Source organism: Bombina bombina, chromosome 3 (genome assembly GCF_027579735.1).
Source record: "Bombina bombina isolate aBomBom1 chromosome 3, aBomBom1.pri, whole genome shotgun sequence".
Classification (NCBI taxonomy): domain Eukaryota; kingdom Metazoa; phylum Chordata; class Amphibia; order Anura; family Bombinatoridae; genus Bombina; species Bombina bombina.
The window spans coordinates 1,057,152,517-1,057,176,789 of NC_069501.1; the positions used below are offsets into that span (position 1 = coordinate 1,057,152,517).

General features: G+C 38.3%; 1 protein-coding gene across 1 annotated transcript in view; it reads left to right on the forward strand.

Annotated features, from left to right (window-relative positions):
- The window catches only part of MAP3K12 (mitogen-activated protein kinase kinase kinase 12), a 117,736-nt gene that overhangs the window by 41,912 nt on the left and 51,551 nt on the right, over nt 1–24,273 (forward strand). Inside the window, exons 5-7 of the mRNA XM_053708298.1 lie at nt 17,414–17,572; nt 18,904–19,012; nt 23,679–23,788. Of these exons, the coding sequence (XP_053564273.1) occupies nt 17,414–17,572; nt 18,904–19,012; nt 23,679–23,788 (378 nt within the window). The remainder of the gene's footprint in view (nt 1–17,413; nt 17,573–18,903; nt 19,013–23,678; nt 23,789–24,273) is intronic.

The following is a 24,273-nucleotide window of genomic DNA, read 5'->3' on the forward strand; positions in this document are numbered from 1 at the left end:
GTTTTACTTACAAGCAACCACGGATTTCCGTCAAACATCTTCTCTATTTGTTGTCTATTCTGGAAAGCGTAGGGATCAAAAAGCTACGGCTACCTCTCTTTCTTTTTGGCTGAAAAGCATCATCCGTTTTGGCATACGAGACTGCTGGACAGCAGCCTCCTGAAAAAATCATAGCTGATTCTACTAGAGCGGTGGCTTCCACATGGGCTTTTAAAAACGATGCTTCTGTTGAACAGATTTGTAAGGCTGCGACTTGGTCTTCCCTTCATACCTTTTCCAAATTTGATACTTTTGCTTCTTCTGAGGCTTTTTTTGGGAGAAAAGTTCTTCAAGCAGTGGTGCCTTCTGTTTAGGTATCTGTCTTGTCCCTCCCGTTCATCCGTGTCCTGTAGCTTTCGTATTGTATCCCACAAGTAAAGGATGAATCCGTGGACTCGTAGTATCTAATAGAAGAAAAGGAAATGTATTCTTATCTGATAAATTTATTTCTTCTACGATACGACGAGTCCACGGCCCTTCCTGTCAATTAAGACAGATTATATTTTTGTGTTTAAAACTTCAGTCACCTCTGCACCTTTTAGTTTCTCCTTTTTCTTCCTATACCTTCGGTCGAATGACTGGGGGGTGGAGTCAAGGGAGGAGCTATATAGACAGCTCTGCTGTGGTGCTCTTTGCCACTTCCTGTTAGCAGGAGGATAATATCCCACAAGTAAAGGATGAATCCGTGGACTCGTCGTATCGTAGAAGAAATCAATTTATCAGGTAAGCATAAATTTCCTTTTTTACATATTTATACATTATGGGCCTGATGATTAAAATCTCCCCAGCAGGGAAATCATTCACTCAGGTCTTTGGGGGGGGCTTTTTTGAGCACTATATTGTAAAGTATGTGTCTCTCCTTCCCCACCCAGAACCATGCATAGTGAGATAAAAAGCTCTCAAGCTGCGTTTCCAATGACTTAAAGGGATACTAAACCCCAAAAATGTCTTTAATGATTCAGATAGAACGTATAATTTTAAACAACTTTCCAATTTACTTCTATTATCAAATTTGCTTAATTCTCTTGTTATCCATTCTGAAGGAACAACATTGCACTACTGGTAGCTAGCTGAGCACATCTAGCCAGCCAATCACAACAGACAAATGTGTGCAGGCACCAATTAGCAGCAGCTCCCACTGTTTTATGATATGTGCATATTCTTTTTTCAACAAGGGATACTACGAGAACGAAGCACATTTGAAAATAGAAGTTAATATAAAAGTGTCTTAAAATAACATGCTCTATCTGAATCATGCAAGTTTAATTTTAACTTTTCTATCCCTTTAATATGCCAGCTGCAGAGTATAAAATGTATGAACATATGCTTATTTGTGTTTATTTTTGTACATGAAATAGCTAATGTTGTCATTTGTAACCACAACTCATTCAAATGGGTTTAGCTTGCAAGGAAATCAGGATTCCTTATTTTATCATTTTCTGTACTTTACTACAAAACATCTGCATACAATATAGATGTTTTGAAAACAGTTTAAACTGCTACTTATTCATCATTTGCAAAACTCTTCACATTATGCTAAAAACTGTTTGAAACCCCTGGTGAGTATGTTTACATATTGTCCCTCAACAGTGACCGATTAGAGTTATCTGTAAATGCATTTGTGCACATGCCTGTGTAGTATGTAGCTGCTTCAGTTTGCAACATAACTAGGCTGCAGCATTTGACTTCATTCCTCCCTTTAACAAAAATAGAAATATAACATTTTCCCAGGGATTCTTCCTGATGTGTTTGTCGGTCACAAATGTGCCTATTCTCACTATCTCTTGTTAACATGTATTTTACAGTCCCATTAATTATATATTTTTGTGACAGAAAGCTGCTTTCTTATATCTGGTTTCTCAGTATATGCCAGCTCCTGCAAGGAATTGACAATTATGGGGTCGATTTAACAATAGGCAGGCGGAAGAGATTCGCTGTCATGAACCTTGAGGCGAGCAGGCAGCAGTACGCTTCCCGCGTTTAACATTGCACAATCCGCTGATTGTGCAATGCCGCCCCCCTGCTTGCGCTCGGACAATGGTGCACAAGAGGATCGGGATAATTTCAATCAGCCACCTAAATTGTCGCGGACAAGTTAAGTGGCAGCAGCTAGCATTTCAGGCTCACTCAGAGCGTATATTGCGGTTTTGTAAATGGAGCCCTATATTCTTTGGCTCTAACGTGGGCACCCAAGTAGTCCTCATAATTATGCTACTGAAACAACAAACAGATCTTATTTAACACCATTTAGAAATCAATCAATAGCCAAGGGATCAGGTGCAAATAACAATGAAATAATGTGTACATTTGTATGTTCGTTTGTTTTTTATTTTAAACCATGTTTTGCATGTTTTAGTACAGAGCTCTGAGAGCTATTATGTGGAATGATTTTGACTGATAATTACCATTACAGGTATAAATCAGCAAATCCGGAATTCTAAGATCCAAACTTTTTAATTCATTTTTTGGAAAAATAAAGTTATCAAAAATTACTATTTTTCCCTGCCTGTAAGTCAGAATTTTCTCTGCCTATGTCTTTTGTTTGGTTTTTGTGTAAAAAATGCAAATAATAGTCTATATTTTATTATTTAATATTAGCTTTCTGATTACAGTACTGTACTATCTTACTGTGGGTACTATCTATAAAAAGTAAAACTACCTTAAGGTTGCATGTATAAACTGTATTATGACAGGCAAATATTGCCTAAATTACATAAGATATTGTTGTTTACACTTTGTTCCACCCCCTCTCCAAACTGTCCCATTTTACAGATGCAAATATTCCAAAATCCAAACCTTTCCCGTTCCCAAGCAGTTTGGATAAAGGGTTTTCTACCTGTACAAGAAAGTTATAAAATAGAAATCATACCTCACAATTATATTTGTACTGTACTCGTAATTAAATTATCTAAATCACATCAAACAACTCTTGCTTTTGTATAAAAATGTGCTTGTCGCAAGCTTCCTAGAGAAGCCAAAAAGCAAATTCTGTTACCAGCAAGTGCTGCAAATCAAATAACTCAATAACAAGAAATGTTTTATATCTCTTTAAATAAGTAATTGCTTGGGTTTAAGAAAAAAAATGGTCCTTATGCCAAAATTGGTATGATAAAAAGTACTAATAAAGGGGAATGGAGCATCCCATGACACAAGGGTCTGTCAGATCCTCACAAATTCCTAGTTAAAGGGATAGTAAACACCAACAATATTATTGTTTAAAAAGAAAGATAATCCCTTTAGTTACCATTCCCCAGTTTTGCATAACCAAAACTGTTATAGAAATATACTTTTTACCTCTGTAATTACCTTGTATCTAAGCTTCTGCAGACTGCCTCCTTATCCCAGATCTGTTGACAGACTTGCATTTCAGGCAATTAGTGCTGACTCTTAAATAACTTCACGTGCATGAGCACAGTGTTATCTATATGAAACACATGAACTAACGCCCTCTAGCTGTGAAAAACTGTTAAATGCAGAGGCAGCCTTTAAGGGCTTAGAAATTAGCATATGAGCCTACCTAGGTTTAGCTTTCAACTAAGAATAACAAGTGAACAAAGCAAATTTGATGATAAAAGTAAATTAGAAAGTTGTTTAAAATGACATGCCCTATCTGAATCATGTAAGTTTAATTTGGACTATCCCTTTAATCAATTAAACGCCAATCTTTTAGACTTTGCGGTGCAAAATCATCCTGGCCAGATTGTCAGTGGCTTTGTGTCTTACCAATGGTATTCCTATCCAACCAATAGACTCATTAGACTTCCTGAGATAAGTGTGCAATAGTTCTGGAACATCTGTATTTGTCTACATTTGGATCTGGCAAAAATGTCAAAACCTGAACATAAAAGCTGTTTCCATAGATTTTTCACAGACCAACCAAAAATAACCTGCAGATGTGCAAGAACTTAATCAAGAAATTATTCATTATTGCTGATGACTTCCTTGTATGTTTGATTGCAGCTTGTAGTAGTCTCCTAATCAGTTTGATTCATGACATGTGTGCAGTTAAAGGACCAGTCAACACATTAGATTTGCATAATCAACAAATACAAGATAACAAGACAATGCAATAGCACTTAGTCTGAACTTCAAATGACTAGAAGTTTTTTTTATAACAAATTTCAAAGTTATGTATATTTCCACTCCCCCTGTACCATGTGATAGCAATCAGCCAATCACAAATGCATATACGTATAGTCTGTGAGTTCTTGCACATGCTCAGTAGGATCTGGTGGCTCAAAAAGTGTAAATATTAAAGAATGTGCACATTTTTTTTAATGGAAGTAAATTGGAAAGTTGTTTAAAATTACATGCTGTATCTGAATCATGAAAATTTAATTTAACCTGAGTGTCCCTTTAACCCTTTGCTTTCTTGTAAATGTAATACTTTTTAGAATGTCAACAATGATCCAGCATTCTTAATATCAGAATAAATATTTCAACCTAGTTAATAATTTGTCAAACAAATATAAAATATAATTTGCACATATTTATTTCCAACTCATTAGAGGACTAGGCAAAGTTCTCGTCATGGCTTTTCAAATTCAAGGTTTCAGTCCATTAGAAAACCTATTAATTGTGTGGTTTTCAACAGTGAACACCACTATTTGCATTGATAGATTTTATACAGCAGTATTCATAGTCGTCAGAAACCACTTTGCAAGCATCTTCTCGTGTTGTTTTGACTCTTCTACATGGGACCTCTTTTTGATCAATATATGTTGGCTCTTCCCGTGGTGTTTTATCAATGTTAAACTTTCTTTGTGTCAGTTCAGACACGTTAATAAACTTGATTGTCCCCTGTTTTAATAAAAAACTTTTAAATAATATATATCAACTCGTACTTTTATGCCAGGGATGGCTAGCTGGCAACTACTGCTTTTTGTGGCCTCCATATATGCTTTGGGGACATTTGATGGGTGTGTAAACACGGTGACCACAACTCAAAAGAGCCATCTGAAGGGGAGAACAGTAGATAGAGGGTATTCTGTACACATGCCTATATTTGTGCTGTGCCACTGGACATTTTTAGGAAATATATTATTATTGTGTGTTTAAAAGACCACTAATTACAGTAGAATTTAAAGGACCAGTAATACAGTATATTTGATTAATCCACAAATGCATGATAAAAAGACAATGCAATAGCCCTTAGTCTGAACTTCAAATGAGTAGATTTTTTTCTGACAAATTTCAGTTATGTCTATAACCACTCCCCCCTGTACCATGTGACAGCCATCAGCCAATCACAAATGCATATACGTATATTCTGTGAATTCTTGCACATGCTCAGTGTGAGCTGGTCACTCAAAAAGTGTAACTATAAAAAGACTGTGCACATTTTGTTAATGGAAGTAAATTGGAAAGTTGTTTAAAATGTTATGCTCTATCTGAATCATGAAAGTTTAATTTGACCTGAGTGTCCCTTTAATAGCTGATGAATACACAATAAAAATAATTTAATTTAAAATGAGCAGTAGAATATTTTTGGCTAATTTCAAAGTTAATCAAAATTTCCCTCCCCTTGCCTCAGGTGACAGCCATCAGCCAAACACAAAATGCATGTACTTGTATACTGTGTACTTTTGCACATGCTCAGTAGGAACTGGAGCCTCAGAACGTGTGCATATAAAAAGAATTTGTTAATTTTTTGTAATCAAAGTATATTCAAATTTCTTTTTTAAAAATTGCATGCTTTATCTGAATCAGGAAAATTTGATTTTGACTTTAGTGGTCCTTTATTAGCTATATATATATATATATATCTCCTATATAATAAAAGGCCAGGTATGTTTGTCAGATGCAGTCATGCGCAGTAGAGACTGCAGAGACAAACATACCTGGCCTTGAACAGCAGAGGAGTGCGCACAGCGGAAGCTGCTTGGTGGGGGCGTGGCCGGACATGACGAGGGGGCGTGGTTGAAGGGCGTGGCCTCGCGGGAACGCGCATGAAGGGCATGGTCGACGGGAGAGACTAAAAGAGAGGAGGGAAAGAGAGAAAGCGAGCAAAAGAGGGGGAGAGAGAGCTCAAAAGAGAGGGGAGAGAGAGCAAACGAGGGGGGGAGAGAGAGCAAAAGAGGGGGAAGAGAGCAAAAGAGAGGGGGGGAGAGAGAGAGAGAAAAAGAGAGGGGGAGAGAGAGAGCAAAATAGAGGGGGAAAGAGAGCACAAAAGAGGGGGAGAGAGAGCTCAAAAGAGAGGGGGGAGAGAGAGCTCAAAAGAGAGGAGGGAAAGAGAGAAAGCGAGCAAAAGGGGGAGAGAGAGAGCAAAATAGGGGAGAGAGCACGCAAAAAAGAGGGGGAGAGAGCGCAAAAGAGAGGGGGAGAGAGCGCAAAAGTGAGGGGGGAGAGAGCGCAAAAGAGAGGGGGGAGAGAGAGCAAAAGAGAGGGAGAGAGCAAAAGAGAGGGAGAAAGAGAGCAAAATAGGGGAGAGAGAGCGCAAAAGAGAGGGGGAGAGAGCGCAAAATAGGGGGGGAGAGAGCGCAAAAGAGAGGGGAGAGAGCGCAAAAGAGAGGTGGAGAGAGCACAAAAGAGAGGGGGGGAGAGAGAGCGCAAAAGAGGGGGGAGAGAGAGCAAAAGAGGGGGGAGAGAGAGAGCTCAAAAGAGAGGGGGGGAGAGAGTTCAAAAGAGAAGGGGGAGGGAGAGAGCTCAAAAGAGAGGGGGAGAGAGAGAGCGCAAAAGAGAATGGTGAGAGAGAGCGCAAAAGAGAGGGGGAGAGAGCGCAAAAGAGTGGGGGGAGAGAGCAAAAGAGAGGGGGAGAGAGCGCAAAAGAGAGGGGGAGAGAATGCAAAAGAGAGGGGGAGAGAGAGCAAAAGAGAGGAGAGAGAGAGCAAAAGAGAGTGAGAGAGAGAGCAAAAGAGAGGGAGAGAGAGAGCAAAATAGGGGAGAGAGCGAGCAAAAGAGGGGGAGAGAGCAAAAGAGGGCGAGAGAGAAAGAGCAGAAGAGGGGGGAAGAGAGAGCGCAAGCAAAAGAGGGGAGAGAGAGCAAAAGAGGGGGGAGAGAGAGCAAAAGAGGGGGAGAGAGAGAGAGCAAATTTGGGGGGGAGAGAGAGCGCAAAATAGGGGGGGAGATAGAGCGCAAAAGAGAGGGGGGAGAGAGAGCGCAAAAGAGATGGGGGAGAGAGAGCGCAAAAGAAAGTGGGGAGAGAGAGGGAGCAAGGGTTGGAACCGCGATACTTAAAAAATTGGCCCGTGTACACAGGCTTTAGGACTAGTATATATATATATATATATTTATAGATATATGCAACCCGTAAGGTTTCTAAAATATTGCTCTGAACCCCCATGTGTTAGGAAGTGGCCATCACTGTTTTAACTTATGAAATTTGGCACAAGACCATCAGAACATTAATTTATTATTGCAATTAAGTTTTTGGATGTTTTAAATAATATTTATTAATAATTACATATTCATTACTGTCCTGCCTCCCATCACAGCATTACATCCCAATTTTTTCTTTTATCATTCAGACAGAGCATACAATAAAAAAAAAACGTTTTATCAAGTTTTGCTTTGCTCCCATGATATCCTTTGTTGAAGAGATAGGTGGGTTCTTCTTGCAAATGGATAACATTGTTGCAAAACTGCTGCCATATAGTGCTTCAGAAAACATGCATGCTCCTGAGCTTATGTCCCTGCTTTACCACAAACGATACCAAGAGAACAAAGAAACATTGATCATAGAAGTAAATTAGAAAGTTGCTTAAAATTGCATGCTCTAATTGAATCATGAAAGAAAAATGTGGGTTTAGTGTCCCTTTTATTAGTTCATAGAAGGCTGTTACACACTGCAAGCGGAGCGGTGCGCAGCGTGTAGATGCGGATGTGCGCACTCAGTGTGTCCTGCCTTTTCCACTGAGCTCGTAGCTGAGTGCCCAGAGATGAAATATTTTAACTTTAGAAGCGATGCGGTGCGAAGCAGCTGCTTCGCCTTGCGCCGCATCGCTTGCAGTGTGTCACAGCCTTTATGCTTATCTCAGGCATTCTTTAAGTCTCCCACAGTAAGTTTTTGCCAGCTCTGATGGAAGTTTATTCCATGAATCAACCACCCTCTCTTTGAAGAAGCACAAATGACTCATGCACCTACTATCCTCTGTAGTAGAAAGCAGTCCTTTAATATCCTATTTCTTGGGCAGTTGTTTGCTTCTCCAATGTTAACCTGCAGTCATTTCTACAGTGCTCTTTTGTTCTTTTATCTTCTGTCTTATCTTGTACACCGGTATCCTATATTAACTTCACTTACATATCCAGCGCTAGACTATTATTATTATCATTTATGTTTATAGCGTCTTACGTATGCAGTGCTAAGCTGTTCTCCTATCTCCAGTATTAACTTGCACTCACAGCACAGCAGTATCGCCACTATCTTCACTACTAACCTTTATGCGCATTTCAAGTACTAGTTTGTACATAAGTGTACTCCTATCGGTATTGTTAATATGTACATGACTGTATAATTAGTATTAACCAATGCTCAAATTTACAGAACTGACCTGCATTCACATATCCAGTAATATTCTGTACTAATATGTTTAGCACAATGTAGTTGTCCTATACAGAACACTGCTTAAATATCCCATACTAAGCTTTACTTAAATCTGCGCCTATCTCATATATTAACATGTGTTTACAGTATATATACATTACTGACATTTACTCATGTCTAGTACTATCTGCAGTCCTAATGTTTCTTGTATTAACAACATACTGTACCTATACATCTTGTTGTAGACTGTTGAAATAATCGTCAGTTTTTTGCTGTACTGACATATCCTGTATTAACCCAACATATACCAGACTGTATGCAGATTTTCATTATTAACCTGCACTCTTGTCTATAGTATTTACCTGTATTCACCACCATTAACGTTAGCTAAGATTTTTCTGTACAAAACTAAACATTGTACTCACATATTTTACTTCCCAACATTCACATCTCAAAAACTAACCCATAGTTACACTTTCAGAAGTAGCCTTTGTTTCCTCTCCACCCACCTATCTATCATACATAGTTTTTTCCCTGTGCCTCGCTGCCATCCATTTTCTCTTTGTTTTGTTTTTTTCTGATGGTTGATAATTTACTTAAAGCAACAAAGGGAGGGATATTATCATTGATACAGAGGGGTGGCCACTGTTACTATGGAGACGGGTTACAAGAAGGGTGGGGGATTAGTGTCCATCTGTCACAGTGTGACCTCTCCTAAAAAGGGCAGCATCACATTATATCCCCTCTCTGCTGGCACACGCACACGCTTAGCACTAAATAAGCTTCCTGAGGACATGGCGCAGATGGGACCACATCTCCTGCAGGCACTTTCTAATCAAGAAACAGATGAGTCAGTTCATTAAGATCTGTAAATAAATGCGGTGAAATGATTTGGGATTGGTGTCGATAAAAATAAGAACGTAGTTTTGCTTCTCAGGTGTGACACTAAGTAAGTGTGTGCTTTCAGGCGGTATTGTATCTAGCAGCTTGTAACGGATTACTGCTACACATAGTAATAGTTATTTGTATGTGTAATAAAAGGCTGTCAATCATCCCAGGCTCATGAGGAGGAAAACAATATATAAATATGAGGTTTGTGTACATAAGTGGTTGCCATTGCTAGTAAAACTATCGTTTGACTTAAAGGGACGTGACAATCAATATTAAACACACATTTTTTAAGCAAGTTTTCAATTTACTTCTATTATCAAAATTTACTTTGTTCTCTTGGTATCCTTTGCTGAAAAGCACAACTCTGGGTAGGCTCAGGAGCAGTAATGCCCTACTGGAACCTAGTTAGTGATTGGTGGCTAGACACAAATTCCTGTTTTCATTGGCTCACCAGCTGTGTTCAGCTAGCTCCCAGTAGTGCATTACTGCTCGAGCTGTAAATGTTTTATTTATTCATTAGAAATGATTCACTGTATTTATAAAGATCTGCATGTAAAATGCATGTTTCATGTTTGTTTGTATTTTGTTCTTTCTTGTTGTGGTAAATTAGAGACACATATAAATGAGTTCCTGCACATATCCACCAATCACTATACAGCACTTAGGGAGGTTGAGGTTCTGCATTCCATGGAATACTCTTCATCCTCCTCAAGGAGAACTTGAAACATTTAAATTTTTGGAGTTAAAGGAACATTATAGTGATAAAATGAAACATTCTAATTAGTTAGAGCTTGTCATGTTATAATTAGCAACACAGTAATGCCAAGTGTTTAAACCCTGTAAAGGGGTTAAATTTCTAGTTAAAGTACAGCTTGGCACCGGCAGAGCAGTGTTGCTAGTGATAGAATGACGACCACTCTGGTTCCTTTCAGCACATGGTCATCAGTCTGCTGGACAACTGTTAAGTTCCAGCCTGAAAATATAACACCTGTTAGTGCTGAGTGTACCTACCTTTCTAATATTGGGAAGTGTTTCCAAACTGTACTAGGCCATATAGTGCCCTTGTGTTCTTTTCCTTTAATACACAATGTGTTGCAGCCAAGAGGTCAATAGTACAAAAACAAAGGCATTGCTCTAAATCACAAACACATAAGCTGTGAAAATCACTATAGGTTTAGCCCATTAAAATATGAAGTTATACTCGAGTGAAGGGTAAAAAAAAAAAGAAGTCTTGTTACTCAGAACAATAGTCATTCACAACAAGATCGCAGGAATTGTTTTGGGTACTGCAGGAAGGTACATTTTCTGTGTTTTATTGATATGTTTAAAGTTGTATCATTTTTAATATATTCAAATAAATCTTTTCTATCTTTTTTTTTTTTTTACTAACTGTAACATTAACACGTTTTTGAAATGCAGCACATAGAGAAATACATTTGTGTTAAATCTTGTAGAAAATTTGAGAAAATTATTTTTTGGCCATTTTTGGCTAGTTTAATTTCAGCTAAAAACTTTTTGTAATAACATACACATTATCACTAATTTTTATATTTAAAGAAAAAATTATAAAAATAAAAAGAAATGGCATTGTCTAAAGATAATGTTATATTGGCACAGTATATACATAAAGAGTTAGAACTGGTACTGTCACATACATTTCAGTTTGATCCATTACCATGTTTATTTAACAAATCCCCCAAATTAAAATGCAAACTTAGTTACAGGTTATGCTTAATGGGGCTAAGTAACTCATTCCACAGTTATGGAAAAAACCCTCTGTACCTTGTGTGTTAGATTGGAGGATAAAGTCAAAAAGATGTTGTCTCTGGAAAGATATTGTTACCAACAGATCAAGCGTATAAACTTCTTTCATTCATTGAGGTTTATTTGGGAAGAATACCTGTCCTCTGTTAGTAACTAAGTAGACTACTAGTGTCTCCTTAACTAGAACAACGTTCTTACAATAGATAGAAATACTAATTAATCTAATGTATCACTAGTCAAGGTTTTAGTGTCTAGACTGACCATTGTGCCTATCAATGTGACCATATAATCTGAAATGCACAAGTATCTGTTATGCCAACTCATACCTATTAATTGTTTTGTGTTTTATTTTCTTGTTATGTCTGTATTTGACTAACAATGTAATATAATAACTATTAATAATAAAATATAAATAAAAAGTTATATACTTCTCTAAAGGAAAGACAGGTCTGCACTATTACTGTTTATTAAAATCTGAGAAACCATTAAAAAGCAGCACTCCTATTTGACAGATTCACATAGATCAAATAAAAAACATAAATTGATGCAACACTTTTGGGGATGGGGTTGCCCAGTGCTTTCTCAGTTGAATGTCAGGTTCAGATATCATGTTAAAAAGTCCTTTATCTCATTAGAGATTGAAATTATTAATTTAATTCCAGTGGACGTGGCAGTGGGAGTTTAAAAAATACCTTCAGATTGAGAATGAAGCAAAATAAAATAAGGCCATTGATAAAGTTAGAAATCCGATAAGAAACTTAGGCCTAGATTTAGAGTTCGGCGGTAGCCGTCAAAACCAGCGTTAGAGGCTCCTAACGCTGGTTTTGGGCGCCCGCTGGTATTTGGAGTCAGTGATTAAAGGGTCTAACGCTCACTTTACAGCCGCGACTTTTCCATACCGCAGATCCCCCTACGCCATTTGCGTAGCCTATCTTTTCAATGGGATCTTCCTAACGCCGGTATTTAGAGTCGTTTCTGCAGTGAGCGTTAGAGCTCTAACGACAAGATTCCAGCCGCCTGAAAATAGCAGGAGTTAAGAGCTTTCTGGCTAACGCCGGTTTATAAAGCTCTTAACTACTGTACCCTAAAGTACACTAACACCCATAAACTACCTATGTACCCCTAAACCGAGCTCCCCCCACATCGCCGCCACTCGATTAAAATTTTTAACCCCTAATCTGCCGACCGCCACCTACGTTATACTTATGTACCCCTAATCTGCTGCCCCTAACACCGCCGACCCCTGTATTATATCTATTAACCCCTAACTTGCCCCCCACAACGTCGCCGCAAGCTACTTAAAATAATTAACCCCTAATCTTCCGACCGCAAATCGCCGCCACCTACGTTATCCCTATGTACCCCTAATCTGCTACCCCTAACATCGCCGACCCCTATGTTATATTTATTAACCCCTAATCTGCCCCCCACAACGTCGCCGACACCTACCTACACTTATTAACCCCTAATCTGCCGACCGGAGCTCACCGCTATTCTAATAAATGGATTAACCCCTAAAGCTAAGTCTAACCCTAACACTAACACCCCCCTAAGTTAAATATAATTTTTATCTAACGAAATAAATTAACTCTTATTAAATAAATGATTCCTATTTAAAGCTAAATACTTACCTGTAAAATAAATCCTAATATAGCTACAATATAAATTATAATTATATTATAGCTATTTTAGGATTAATATTTATTTTACAGGCAACTTTGTAATTATTTTAACCAGGTACAATAGCTATTAAATAGTTAAGAACTATTTAATAGTTACCTAGTTAAAATAATAACAAATTTACCTGTAAAATAAATCATAACCTAAGATATAATTAAACCTAACACTACCCTATCAATAAAATAATTAAATAAACTACCTACAATTACCTACAATTAACCTAACACTACACTATCAATAAATTAATTAAACACAATTGCTACAAATAAATAAAATTAAATAAACTATCTAAAGTACAAAAAATAAAAAAGAACTAAGTTACAGAAAATAATAAAATATTTACAAACATAATAAAAATATTACAACAATTTTAAACTAATTACACCTACTCTAAGCCCCCTAATAAAATAACAAAGCCCCCCAAAATAAAAAATTCCCTACCCTATTCTAAAATACAAATATTACAAGCTCTTTTACCTTACCAGCCCTGAACAGGGCCCTTTGCGGGGCATGCCCCAAGAATTTCAGCTCTTTTGCCTGTAAAAAAAAACATACAATACCCCCCCCCAACATTACAACCCACCACCCACATACCCCTAATCTAACCCAAACCCCCCTTAAATAAACCTAACACTACCCCCCTGATGATCTTCCTACCTTGTCTTCACCATGCCAGGTTCACCGATCCGTCCTGGCTCCAAGATCTTCATCCAACCCAAGCGTGGGCTAGACATCCACTGAAGAAGTCCAGAAGAGGGTCCAAAGTCTTCCTCCTATCCGGCAAGAAGAGGACATCCGGACCGGCAAACATCTTCTCCAAGCGGCATCTTCTATCTTCTTCCATCCGATGACGACCGGCTCCATCTTGAAGACCTCCAGCGCGGATCCATCCTCTTCTTCCGACGACTAGACGACGAATGACGGTTCCTTTAAGGGACGTCATCCAAGATGGCGTCCCTCGAATTCCGATTGGCTGATAGGATTCTATCAGCCAATCGGAATTAAGGTAGGAATTTTCTGATTGGCTGATGGAATCAGCCAATCAGAATATAGTTCAATCCGATTGGCTGATCCAATCAGCCAATCAGATTGAGCTCGCATTCTATTGGCTGTTCCGATCAGCCAATAGAATGCGAGCTCAATCTGATTGGCTGATTGGATCAGCCAATCGGATTGAACTATATTCTGATTGGCTGATTCCATCAGCCAATCAGAAAATTCCTACCTTAATTCCGATTGGCTGATAGAATCCTATCAGCCAATCGGAATTCGAGGGACGCCATCTTGGATGACGTCCCTTAAAGGAACCGTCATTCGTCGTCTAGTCGTCGGAAGAAGAGGATGGATCCGCGCTGGAGGTCTTCAAGATGGAGCCGGTCGTCATCGGATGGAAGAAGATAGAAGATGCCGCTTGGAGAAGATGTTTGCCGGTCCGGATGTCCTCTTCTTGCCGGATAGGAGGAAGACTTTGGACCCTCTTCTGGACTTCTTCAGTGGATGTCTAGCCCACGCTTGGGTTGGATGAAGATCTTGGAGCCAGGACGGATCGGTGAACCTGGCATGGTGAAGACAAGGTAGGAAGATCATCAGGGGGGTAGTGTTAGGTTTATTTAAGGGGGGTTTGGGTTAGATTAGGGGTATGTGGGTGGTGGGTTGTAATGTTGGGGGGGGGTATTGTATGTTTTTTTTTACAGGCAAAAGAGCTGAAATTCTTGGGGCATGCCCCGCAAAGGGCCCTGTTCAGGGCTGGTAAGGTAAAAGAGCTTGTAATATTTGTATTTTAGAATAGGGTAGGGAATTTTTTATTTTGGGGGGCTTTGTTATTTTATTAGGGGGCTTAGAGTAGGTGTAATTAGTTTAAAATTGTTGTAATATTTTTATTATGTTTGTAAATATTTTATTATTTTCTGTAACTTAGTTCTTTTTTATTTTTTGTACTTTAGATAGTTTATTTAATTTTATTTATTTGTAGCAATTGTGTTTAATTAATTTATTGATAGTGTAGTGTTAGGTTAATTGTAGGTAATTGTAGGTAGTTTATTTAATTATTTTATTGATAGGGTAGTGTTAGGTTTAATTATATCTTAGGTTATGATTTATTTTACAGGTAAATTTGTTATTATTTTAACTAGGTAACTATTAAATAGTTCTTAACTATTTAATAGCTATTGTACCTGGTTAAAATAATTACAAAGTTGCCTGTAAAATAAATATTAATCCTAAAATAGCTATAATATAATTATAATTTATATTGTAGCTATATTAGGATTTATTTTACAGGTAAGTATTTAGCTTTAAATAGGAATCATTTATTTAATAAGAGTTAATTTATTTTGTTAGATAAAAATTATATTTAACTTAGGGGGGTGTTAGTGTTAGGGTTAGACTTAGCTTTAGGGGTTAATCCATTTATTAGAATAGCGGTGAGCTCCGGTCGGCAGATTAGGGGTTAATAATTGAAGGTAGGTGTCGGCGATGTTAGGGAGGGCAGATTAGGGGTTAATACTATTTATGATAGGGTTAGTGAGGCGGATTAGGGGTTAATAACTTTATTATAGTAGCGGTGCGGTCCGCTCGGCAGATTAGGGGTTAATAAGTGTAGGCAGGTGTCGGCGACGATGTGGGGGGCAGATTAGGGGTTAATAAATATAACATAGGGGTCGGCGATGTTAGGGCAGCAGATTAGGGGTACATAGGGATAACGTAGGTGGCGGCGGTTTACGGAGCGGCAGATTAGGGGTTAAAAGTGTAATGCAGGGGTCAGCGATAGCGGGGGCGGCAGATTAGGAGTTAATAAGTGTAAGGTTAGGGGTGTTTAGACTCGGGGTACATGTTAGGGTGTTAGGTGCAGACTTAGGAGGTGTTTCCCCATAGGAAACAATGGGGCTGCGTTAGGAGCTGAACGCTGCTTTTTTGCAGGTGTTAGGTTTTTTTTCAGCTCAAACAGCCCCATTGTTTCCTATGGGAGAATCGTGCACGAGCACGTTTTTGATGCCGGCCGCGTCCGTAAGCAACTCTGGTATCGAGAGTTGCATTTGCGGTATAAATGCTCTACGCTCCTTTTTTGGAGCCTAACGCAGCATTTGTTTGAACTCTCGATACCAGAGTTAAATTTATGGTGCGGCCAGAAAAAAACCCGCGGAGCGTTAACAGCCCTTTTACCGCCGAACTCTAAATCTAGGCCTTAGTAAATAGAATGGGCAAGTGAAGGGTGTAACTAGAACTCACTAGGCTACTTGGCTAAGCCAACAATGGGACCCCACATTTCTGCAGTGCCCTTTCTGGCAGTCAGCAGAAGCTGAATCGGCAGCAACACGGAAGTAGGAACAGGTGGTTAGGCCGTGCCAGGATGTGCACTTCCTGTACAAGTATCTGTATGGCAACCATCTTGGATACCCTGCCACGATATTTCTAAAGGCAAATCCAAACACTTTCCATACACGGTGAGCCCTGTTTTGCAGGGTGACACACAGAGGGGGCAAGCAGGAAGTAGGTGGAACCTGGAACCCACCAGCCCATCCTGTAGGAAAACCACTGCTGATTGTAAGCACCATTGGGTCCCCTACAGGCGTGGGCCCAGTCTCAGTCAAGAATTTTGAGACCCCTGTATTTATGCCCCTTGCCACCTTTCAGTCTTTTTTCAGTTTTCACTTTGTTTTTAAAAAAAAAAATATCTACATTCACTCAGTTGCTGCACCAGATCTGGGGGCCCACACAGTCATGGAAGTTAGTATTTATCTGCATATGGCTCAATTTAAGCATCTGTACCTGAAAAAATTTACCTTTATAGAAGAAGAAACATAATAAAACTTTGGCCTGTGTATAGCTTTATGACTGACTGCAGACACCCTTTAAAAAGCCAGTAACTTTGCATGCATAAAATAGAGCGCAACTGCTCATGCGTGACAATGTGATACTAGGTACTGCTTATCTTCCACTTGATTTTTATGTTTATTAAATTTAGCTTTTAGCTAATTCCTACCTAATCCTTGCTGTCTTGTTGTTAAATGATCTCATGGGTAACTTCATTAAAAAATTAGATTGGTAAAGATCAATGATGTATGTCTGTCTTTCATTCCTTCCTTATTTTATTCACTTGTATTTTCTTTCTCTTAATGTATTTTTTTTTCCTGACTTCCCTTCCTGGGTATACCAGTTGTCCATATCCCCACTCTATATAAACTGGGTGGTGGACAGTGAATCCTATCATCCCACATAATTGATAGTGACAGCATTATTTAGATCAGGGGGTTATAGGCAGAAGAATAGACACATCATTTATCAACTCACCAGCTGCACCATCACTCTTCCCCATGAGACCTGTCCTACTAACCCCCTCTCTGGGCTTTATGAGAATCATTCACAGACAAGCTTTGATAGCGTAAGAAACATCATTTCTTTGTCTCCTATGATATGCAGTATTAGGTTCCAACATATTTGCTGTGTGATCAAGATTACAGATACAGACAGTGAGTTTATTTGTAATCCAATCTTTATCATTTGCTTACTGGAAAACTCTTATTAATGTTATTTTGTTTACCCTTCTGTGCTTCTCAGGTCCTTCGGAGTGGTTCTGTGGGAGCTGTTGACAGGGGAGATCCCATATAAAGATGTAGACTCATCAGCAATAATATGGGGAGTGGGCAGCAACAGTCTACACCTACCTGTACCTTCTAGTTGTCCTGATGGATTCAAGCTCCTATTAAGGCAGTGTTGGTGAGTGCAGAACCAATTTTGTCATTGGGCAAATTAAGCAGCGAGTTAAGGTATCCATCATACACAGGAATTCCTGCTTAGCTGGTTATCAATTGCTCATTGGCTTAAATTTAAAAAGCTATCAGATTGGCTGCCTCACTAAGAAGGATTCGATAACTTACTAAGTAGATATTATATACAGTATATATGTATATATATATATATGGGGGAACCTAGGTTGGTGTTAAACTCACTGAGCACAAAGGGGCAAAATACTTTCTTTTTTTTAAATTCCTTTATTTGTAATCAGCAAAGAATACAAATGATACAAACATATCATGAAATCCTACAGGAACAAAACTGAATTGTTATCTTACAACACAATAACCATTTAAGGTCAACAGCTGACAATCAATTCTAGCTGCTGTAAGTTATTTTCTACAGAAACATAAACAAAAATGTGACATCTCATACTAAGTATAAATATTGCTGGAGTTTAGTTATTTTAATCTTTTCTTCTCCCTTCATCTTCTTTTCAAAGGGGCAAAGTATTTAGTACAACAGAAAAAAACTCTGTCTTGGGCATAGATAAATCAGACCTTGCACATAGACTTTGAGTGTTAGTGGAGGACTTGAAGTCTTATCATTTTAGTTCAGAATACAAATGTCAAACTCTACATCAGGGGTTTTCAAACCATTCCTAATGTCTCCCTAACAGGCCAGGTTTTCAGGATTACCTAGGATGAGAGCAGGATATTACCCATGTTTACTAATCAGCTGATTGTTTCACTTGTGCACCAGTCTAGATATCCTGAAAATATGCCTGTTAGGGAGGCCTGAGGACTGGAGTTGAAAAACCCTGATCTACACGCATTTACAGGAGAAGCAGTTAGTTACAGATTCTATGAACTTAAAGGGATATGAAACCCATTTTTTTATTTCATGATTCAGATAGAGGTGGATTTGAAAAGTTGTTTAAAATTGTATACTCTGTTATCAAATTTGCTTCATTCTCTTGTTGAAGGGTCAGCAGTGCACTACTGGGATCTAGCTAAACACCTCAGGTTAGAAGAGGTATATATGTGCAGCTAGCTCCCAGTAGTGCTTTGCTGTTCTGAGTCTATCTAGGTATGCTTTTCAACAAAGGATACCAGAAAGCAAAGCAGCTTAGATAACAGAAGTAAACTGAAAAGTTGTGTTATAATTACATACTCTCTGAATCATGGGAAAACAGTTGACTGTACTGTCCCTTTAACTGTCAGTGTATTTGTGTCTACATAAAGATTATTATCTGAGCAGGATCTTTGCCACGTTTTCCTGCAGGACTCAGCCTTGTCTTTCTCCATTTTTAGGAACAGCAAACCAAGAAATAGACCTTCTTTCCGGCAAATCCTTCTTCACTTGGATATCGCTTCAGCTGACGTGCTGTCTACCCCACAAGAAACCTATTTCCAATCACAGGTGAGTCTAATTTCACAATACTATTCTGAAAATGTTCTCACTCCTTGTAGCAGGTGACCACAATACATAACGATTAAACAATATTTTCTTATATTTGATGTAACAATATATATTTAACCATATTAGGCAAGACTACATTCTGTCTGTAAATGTCATTGTCTGCTGTTGATACCTGGAACTTCTAGAAGTAAAATAAAATATTAAAGGGCCATAAAACCCATTTTTTTCTTTCATGATATAGCAAGAACATGCAATTTTAAACAACTTTCTAATGTACTTATATTATCTAATTTGCTTCATTCTCGTGATATCCTTTTCTAAACAGCATATCTAGATAGGCTCAGTAGCTGCTGATTGGTGGCTGCACATAAATGCCTCATGTGATTGGCTCACCCGTGTACATTGCTATTTCTTCAACAAAGAATATCTAAAGAATGAAGCAAATTAAATAGTAGTAAATTGGAATGTTGTTCAAAATTGTATTCTCTACCTGAATCATGATAGAAAAAAATTGTGTTTAGTGTCCCTTTAAGTTGACCTCATACTAGTGCAAAAGCACTACTTCTGAAGTCAAACTGTTTTTGTAGGGCTCGATTTATCAAGGCTTTCTCCTTCCCTACCCTCTTCTCCGCCTCTTAGGTGGAGAATTTCAATCTTCCCGGTCTCGTCCGACCGGAGAAATTGACAGCTCCTGCCTGCGCATGATTGGCTTGCGTGGGCAGAGGGCGGGATTGCATGCAAATGCAAAATAGAGCTTGTGTGTAATGTTAAATTTTGGTAGCGGATTGCTGCCCGCCAGAGGAGAGCTGGGGCTGACAGGGGTGAATATGTACTTCCCTGTTGACCCTTGATTGATAAATCAAGCCCATAGAGTATGAATTCTATAAAGTTGATGTATCAATTATGTCTGTATAGAACATAACAGTTCAGATTTTGAACCGTACAAAATAAGGTGTGTGAGTAATAAAATATGCAAGATGTAAGGCATGTGAGTGAGATATCGGGTCAAAAGTATATGTGTATGCAAAGGTATATGAGAAGCAGGGTATGTGAGCAGCAGGTTGTGTTAGAGGTAATGGGTGTTGTATGTGCTGTGTGTCAGCAGTACATTTTGTAAGCCATTCAATGTTTTGGGTGTTGTGTGGGAGGTAAGGTGTATGACCAGTAAGTTAAAGGGACAGTATACACTAATTTTCATATAACTGTATGTAATAGACACTACTATAAAGAATAAGATGCACAGATACTGATATAAAAATCCAGTATAAAATGGTTTAAAAACGTACTTAGAAGCTTTCAGTTTAACTCTGTTGAAAAGGCAGTTGGAAAGCCCACTGCAAGTGGGAAATAAGACACTCCCCCTCCCCCTTCTTTTGCATATGAAAAGACCCTTTACACAAACAGGAGCAAGCTGGAGAAGGTAGCTGACGGTATTCAAATAAAACTTTGGGGCTTGGTTAGGAGTCTGAAAATCAGAGCAATGTTATTTAAAAATAAGCAAAACTATACATTTTAAAAAAAATAAAAACTTTATGGGCTTTATAAATAGATCATCTACAAAACATTTATGCAAAGAAAAAATGAGTGTATAATGGCCCTTTAATCTCCTGCCCAGTGCGTGGGCAGGAGATTAGTGAGAAGAAAGGTGTGAGCAGGACGTTTTGTGGGAGTTAATGGTACAGTAACTACCTTGTAATTAAAAGATTTGTATGCAGGGCCGCCACTAGAAATTTTGGGGCCCCTGACTTAACCTTTGATCAGGGCCCCCCCTTGACATGTGCAATTTTTGACCAAGTGACTAAAACGTATATGCACTTTATTCTTAAGTGTAGTCAAACTTGGAAATGTTGTAAAGTAGGTAGTAACACAGAAACACACAGACACACTCATACACTAAAACACACACATTAACACATAAGGATTCACATATAGACACTCTAGCAGACACACAAAGAAACACACACAGGCACTCAGCACTTGTTTACATTGACCTACAAGTAATGAGGTAGACTACAGTTTTGTCAAAAAAGGAGATTCACAAAACAAAATATGGAGTTCTGATTATCTTTTTGTCAAGGAAGATGCCAACTAAATGATGACAACAGCATGCAGTGGCTGAAAGGAAGGGCTCTGAACTGCCTAAACAATAATTTAAAGGTTAAATATTGGATTGGTGACTTCCATAAAGGTCTCATTAGTCTCAAAGTCTGTAGAAAGATGTGAATAATCAGTAGTAAGGTCAAAATGTCCTAAAAAGGAACAGACAATGGACACACACACAAACACAAACTTGCACATACACCCAAGGAAACACCGACAGAGACAGCCTAAGAAAACACACAAAGACATACACACACCCACAGAAAACACAAAAACATACACGCACAGAGAGACAACCACATAAAAAACAGAAAGACATACATACACACCATCACTGAGACATCCACAGAAAACACACAAAGACATACACACATTCTCACAGAGACACTCACAGAAAATGCACAGACATATACACACCCTCACAGAGACACCCACAGAAAACACACACCCTCACAGAGACATCCACAGAAAACACACACCCTCACAGAGACATCCACAGAAAACACAGACAAACATACATACACACACCCACCCTCACAGAGACATCCACATAAAACACAGAGACATACACACCCACCCTCACAGAAGCATCCAGAGAAAATACACAAAGACATACATACACACACCCTCAAAGAGACACCCATAGAAAAAGCACAAAGACATACGCACACACCCTCACAGACATCCACAGAAAATGCACAAAGACATACACACCCACCCTCACAGAGAGACCCACAGAAAAAAAAATACATACACACTCATAGAGACACAAGTAAAAGCACAAAGACATAAACACAGACACCCACAGAAACACTCACAGGAAGTAACATTTCTGCACATTGCATCCCCTAAATCAACAGTTTGTGACATGCATGATAAAAAAAATCACAGAAATTAAGAGATAACTTTTTAAAGAATCATATTTGTAAATGTGTAAACAAAAATAATTCTGTGAATTCAAAATTATACATTAATTATCTAGGTAGATGGCTAGATGAAGAAAAGTACTTTTAAAAAGTTGACATATGTTTTTTTCCCATTTTCCCCAACAAAGAACACCACTTCAAATATAGTGTACAAATATTCCCATCTGTCAGCTGTACTTATGGATTTTGAAAATGCTGTACTCTATAAGGTCTTGGTGGAACCATAAGCTGTGGTACTCATACCATTAGATCTGGTTAAATGCAGGATTTAGGCTTGTTTGTATGTATTTCAAAATTGTCAGCTGTAGTGTAAACTGAACAGTTTTAAGTTAACCTGTTTTATTTCTAACACTGATCAATCTTAGTCTGAGAGTATAACATTTTATGCAGATGTAAAAATCTTAGATAAAATGCCTCCTTGCATCTGGAAAGTCCTTGCATAAAGGGGCAGTAAACTGGAATGTAATATATATATATATATATATATATATATATATATATATATATATATATATATATATATTAATAAAAAAAATGGATATCTGCCAAAAGGGCATCTACCATTTCTGTATTGAGGAGGAAACATTTCTGCATGGCTTTAAATATAGAATTTCTATAGCATTGTCAAATAATCATAAATACACTGCTGCTAAAAAAATGTGTTTTTATGGACCTCTGGCCCCACCATACAACTACTTCCACACTGAAGTTACAATCTGAAATTGCACAAATAAATAAAAAACATTTGCTAAGTAAGTCCTACCTCCTCTGCAATGCTGTCTGACTCAGGCAAACACTGTACAAACAAAGTGTCAAGTCTATCTCACACTGTGCATAGTGGTTTAGTGCACACTCAGAAATCCTCTCAAATGCTAATACTTTACTCCTTGTAATAACATTTCCCATGCTCAATTAGCACTCTGCTGTAGTTCCCACTGGTGGCTGGCAAAATGTAAAAAAAAAATAATATTTTTTTTTAGTTGTTCTTGCCTCATGGGGCCCCCCTGGCCCATTGGGCCCCTGACAGGAGTCACCCCTGTCACCCCCTGATGGTGGCCCTGTTTGTATGCCATCTTGGTGAGCAGGAAGGTTTATGAGAGGTAATGTGGGTGAGCAGTATGAGACACCAACAGCAAGAAAGCACACATTTGTATGAAGGTTTATGAGAGGTAATGTGTGTGAGCAGTATGAGACACCAACAGCAAGAAAGCACACATTTGTATGAAGGTTTATGAGAGGTAATGTGTGTGAGCAGTATGAGACACCAACAGCAAGAAAGCACACATTTGTATGATCAGACAGCTGTGTGAGGAGGAAGCTGTATGAATGAAGAGGTGAGGGGTAAATAGATAGTAGGGAAGCAATTTTTAGTTACCCCATCATTCATATTATTTTAGTTAACCCATCATTCATATTATTTTAGTTAACCCATCATTCATATTATTTTAGTTAACCCATCATTCATATTATTTTAGTTAACCCATCATTCATATGGTTTTATCCTTTAAGGAAAACGCAGGTATTAAATGGAAGTTTGTTATGGTATATTAATAAATAACCAAGTACAGTAAGATTACAAGAATAACTTACTTGGGGCTCTACCTATTGGTGTTGAAGTATTTAGCTTTGTTTTGGCTTAGGTGGAGTGGCGTGATGAGGTACGGTTACATTTTGAGAAAATTAAGTCAGAGGGGACATGTCTGCAGCGCCTAGAGGAGGAGCTTATATCCCGGCGCCGCGAGGAACTAAGGTAAGGCATCAAAGGAAAAATAAATTAGCTGGTCTTTGGGACTTTACATATCTGCATGACTGCAAAACCTATAGAACATTTAAAAATGTTCATATAAATTCATAGTAATATAAGCATTAATAATTATTTATTAGGTGTTTATTCAGTAGCAGGCTAGATCTTTATTAAGTTGCAAAAATTAAACTGGTATTAAAAACAATAATATTAGCTCAATTTTTGTGGCTGCACTATAATCTCATAACTATAATTTAGTGACAGTACACTGTAGGTCAATCAGTAATGCTGCTTGCAATGACCCAGTTACAATAGCACAGGTACCTTTATGATACCGCCATTGTTATATAACGGGGATCCTCTAATCTCTCAGAGTGCCAGTTCCCCTAGAAAATTTCTAGTGCTGATGCTTCTTACAACAATGAACTCTAACCAGCCCTAACCAGGTCTCCAGGGGCTGTAATTATCAGACACAAACTCCCTCTGATGCA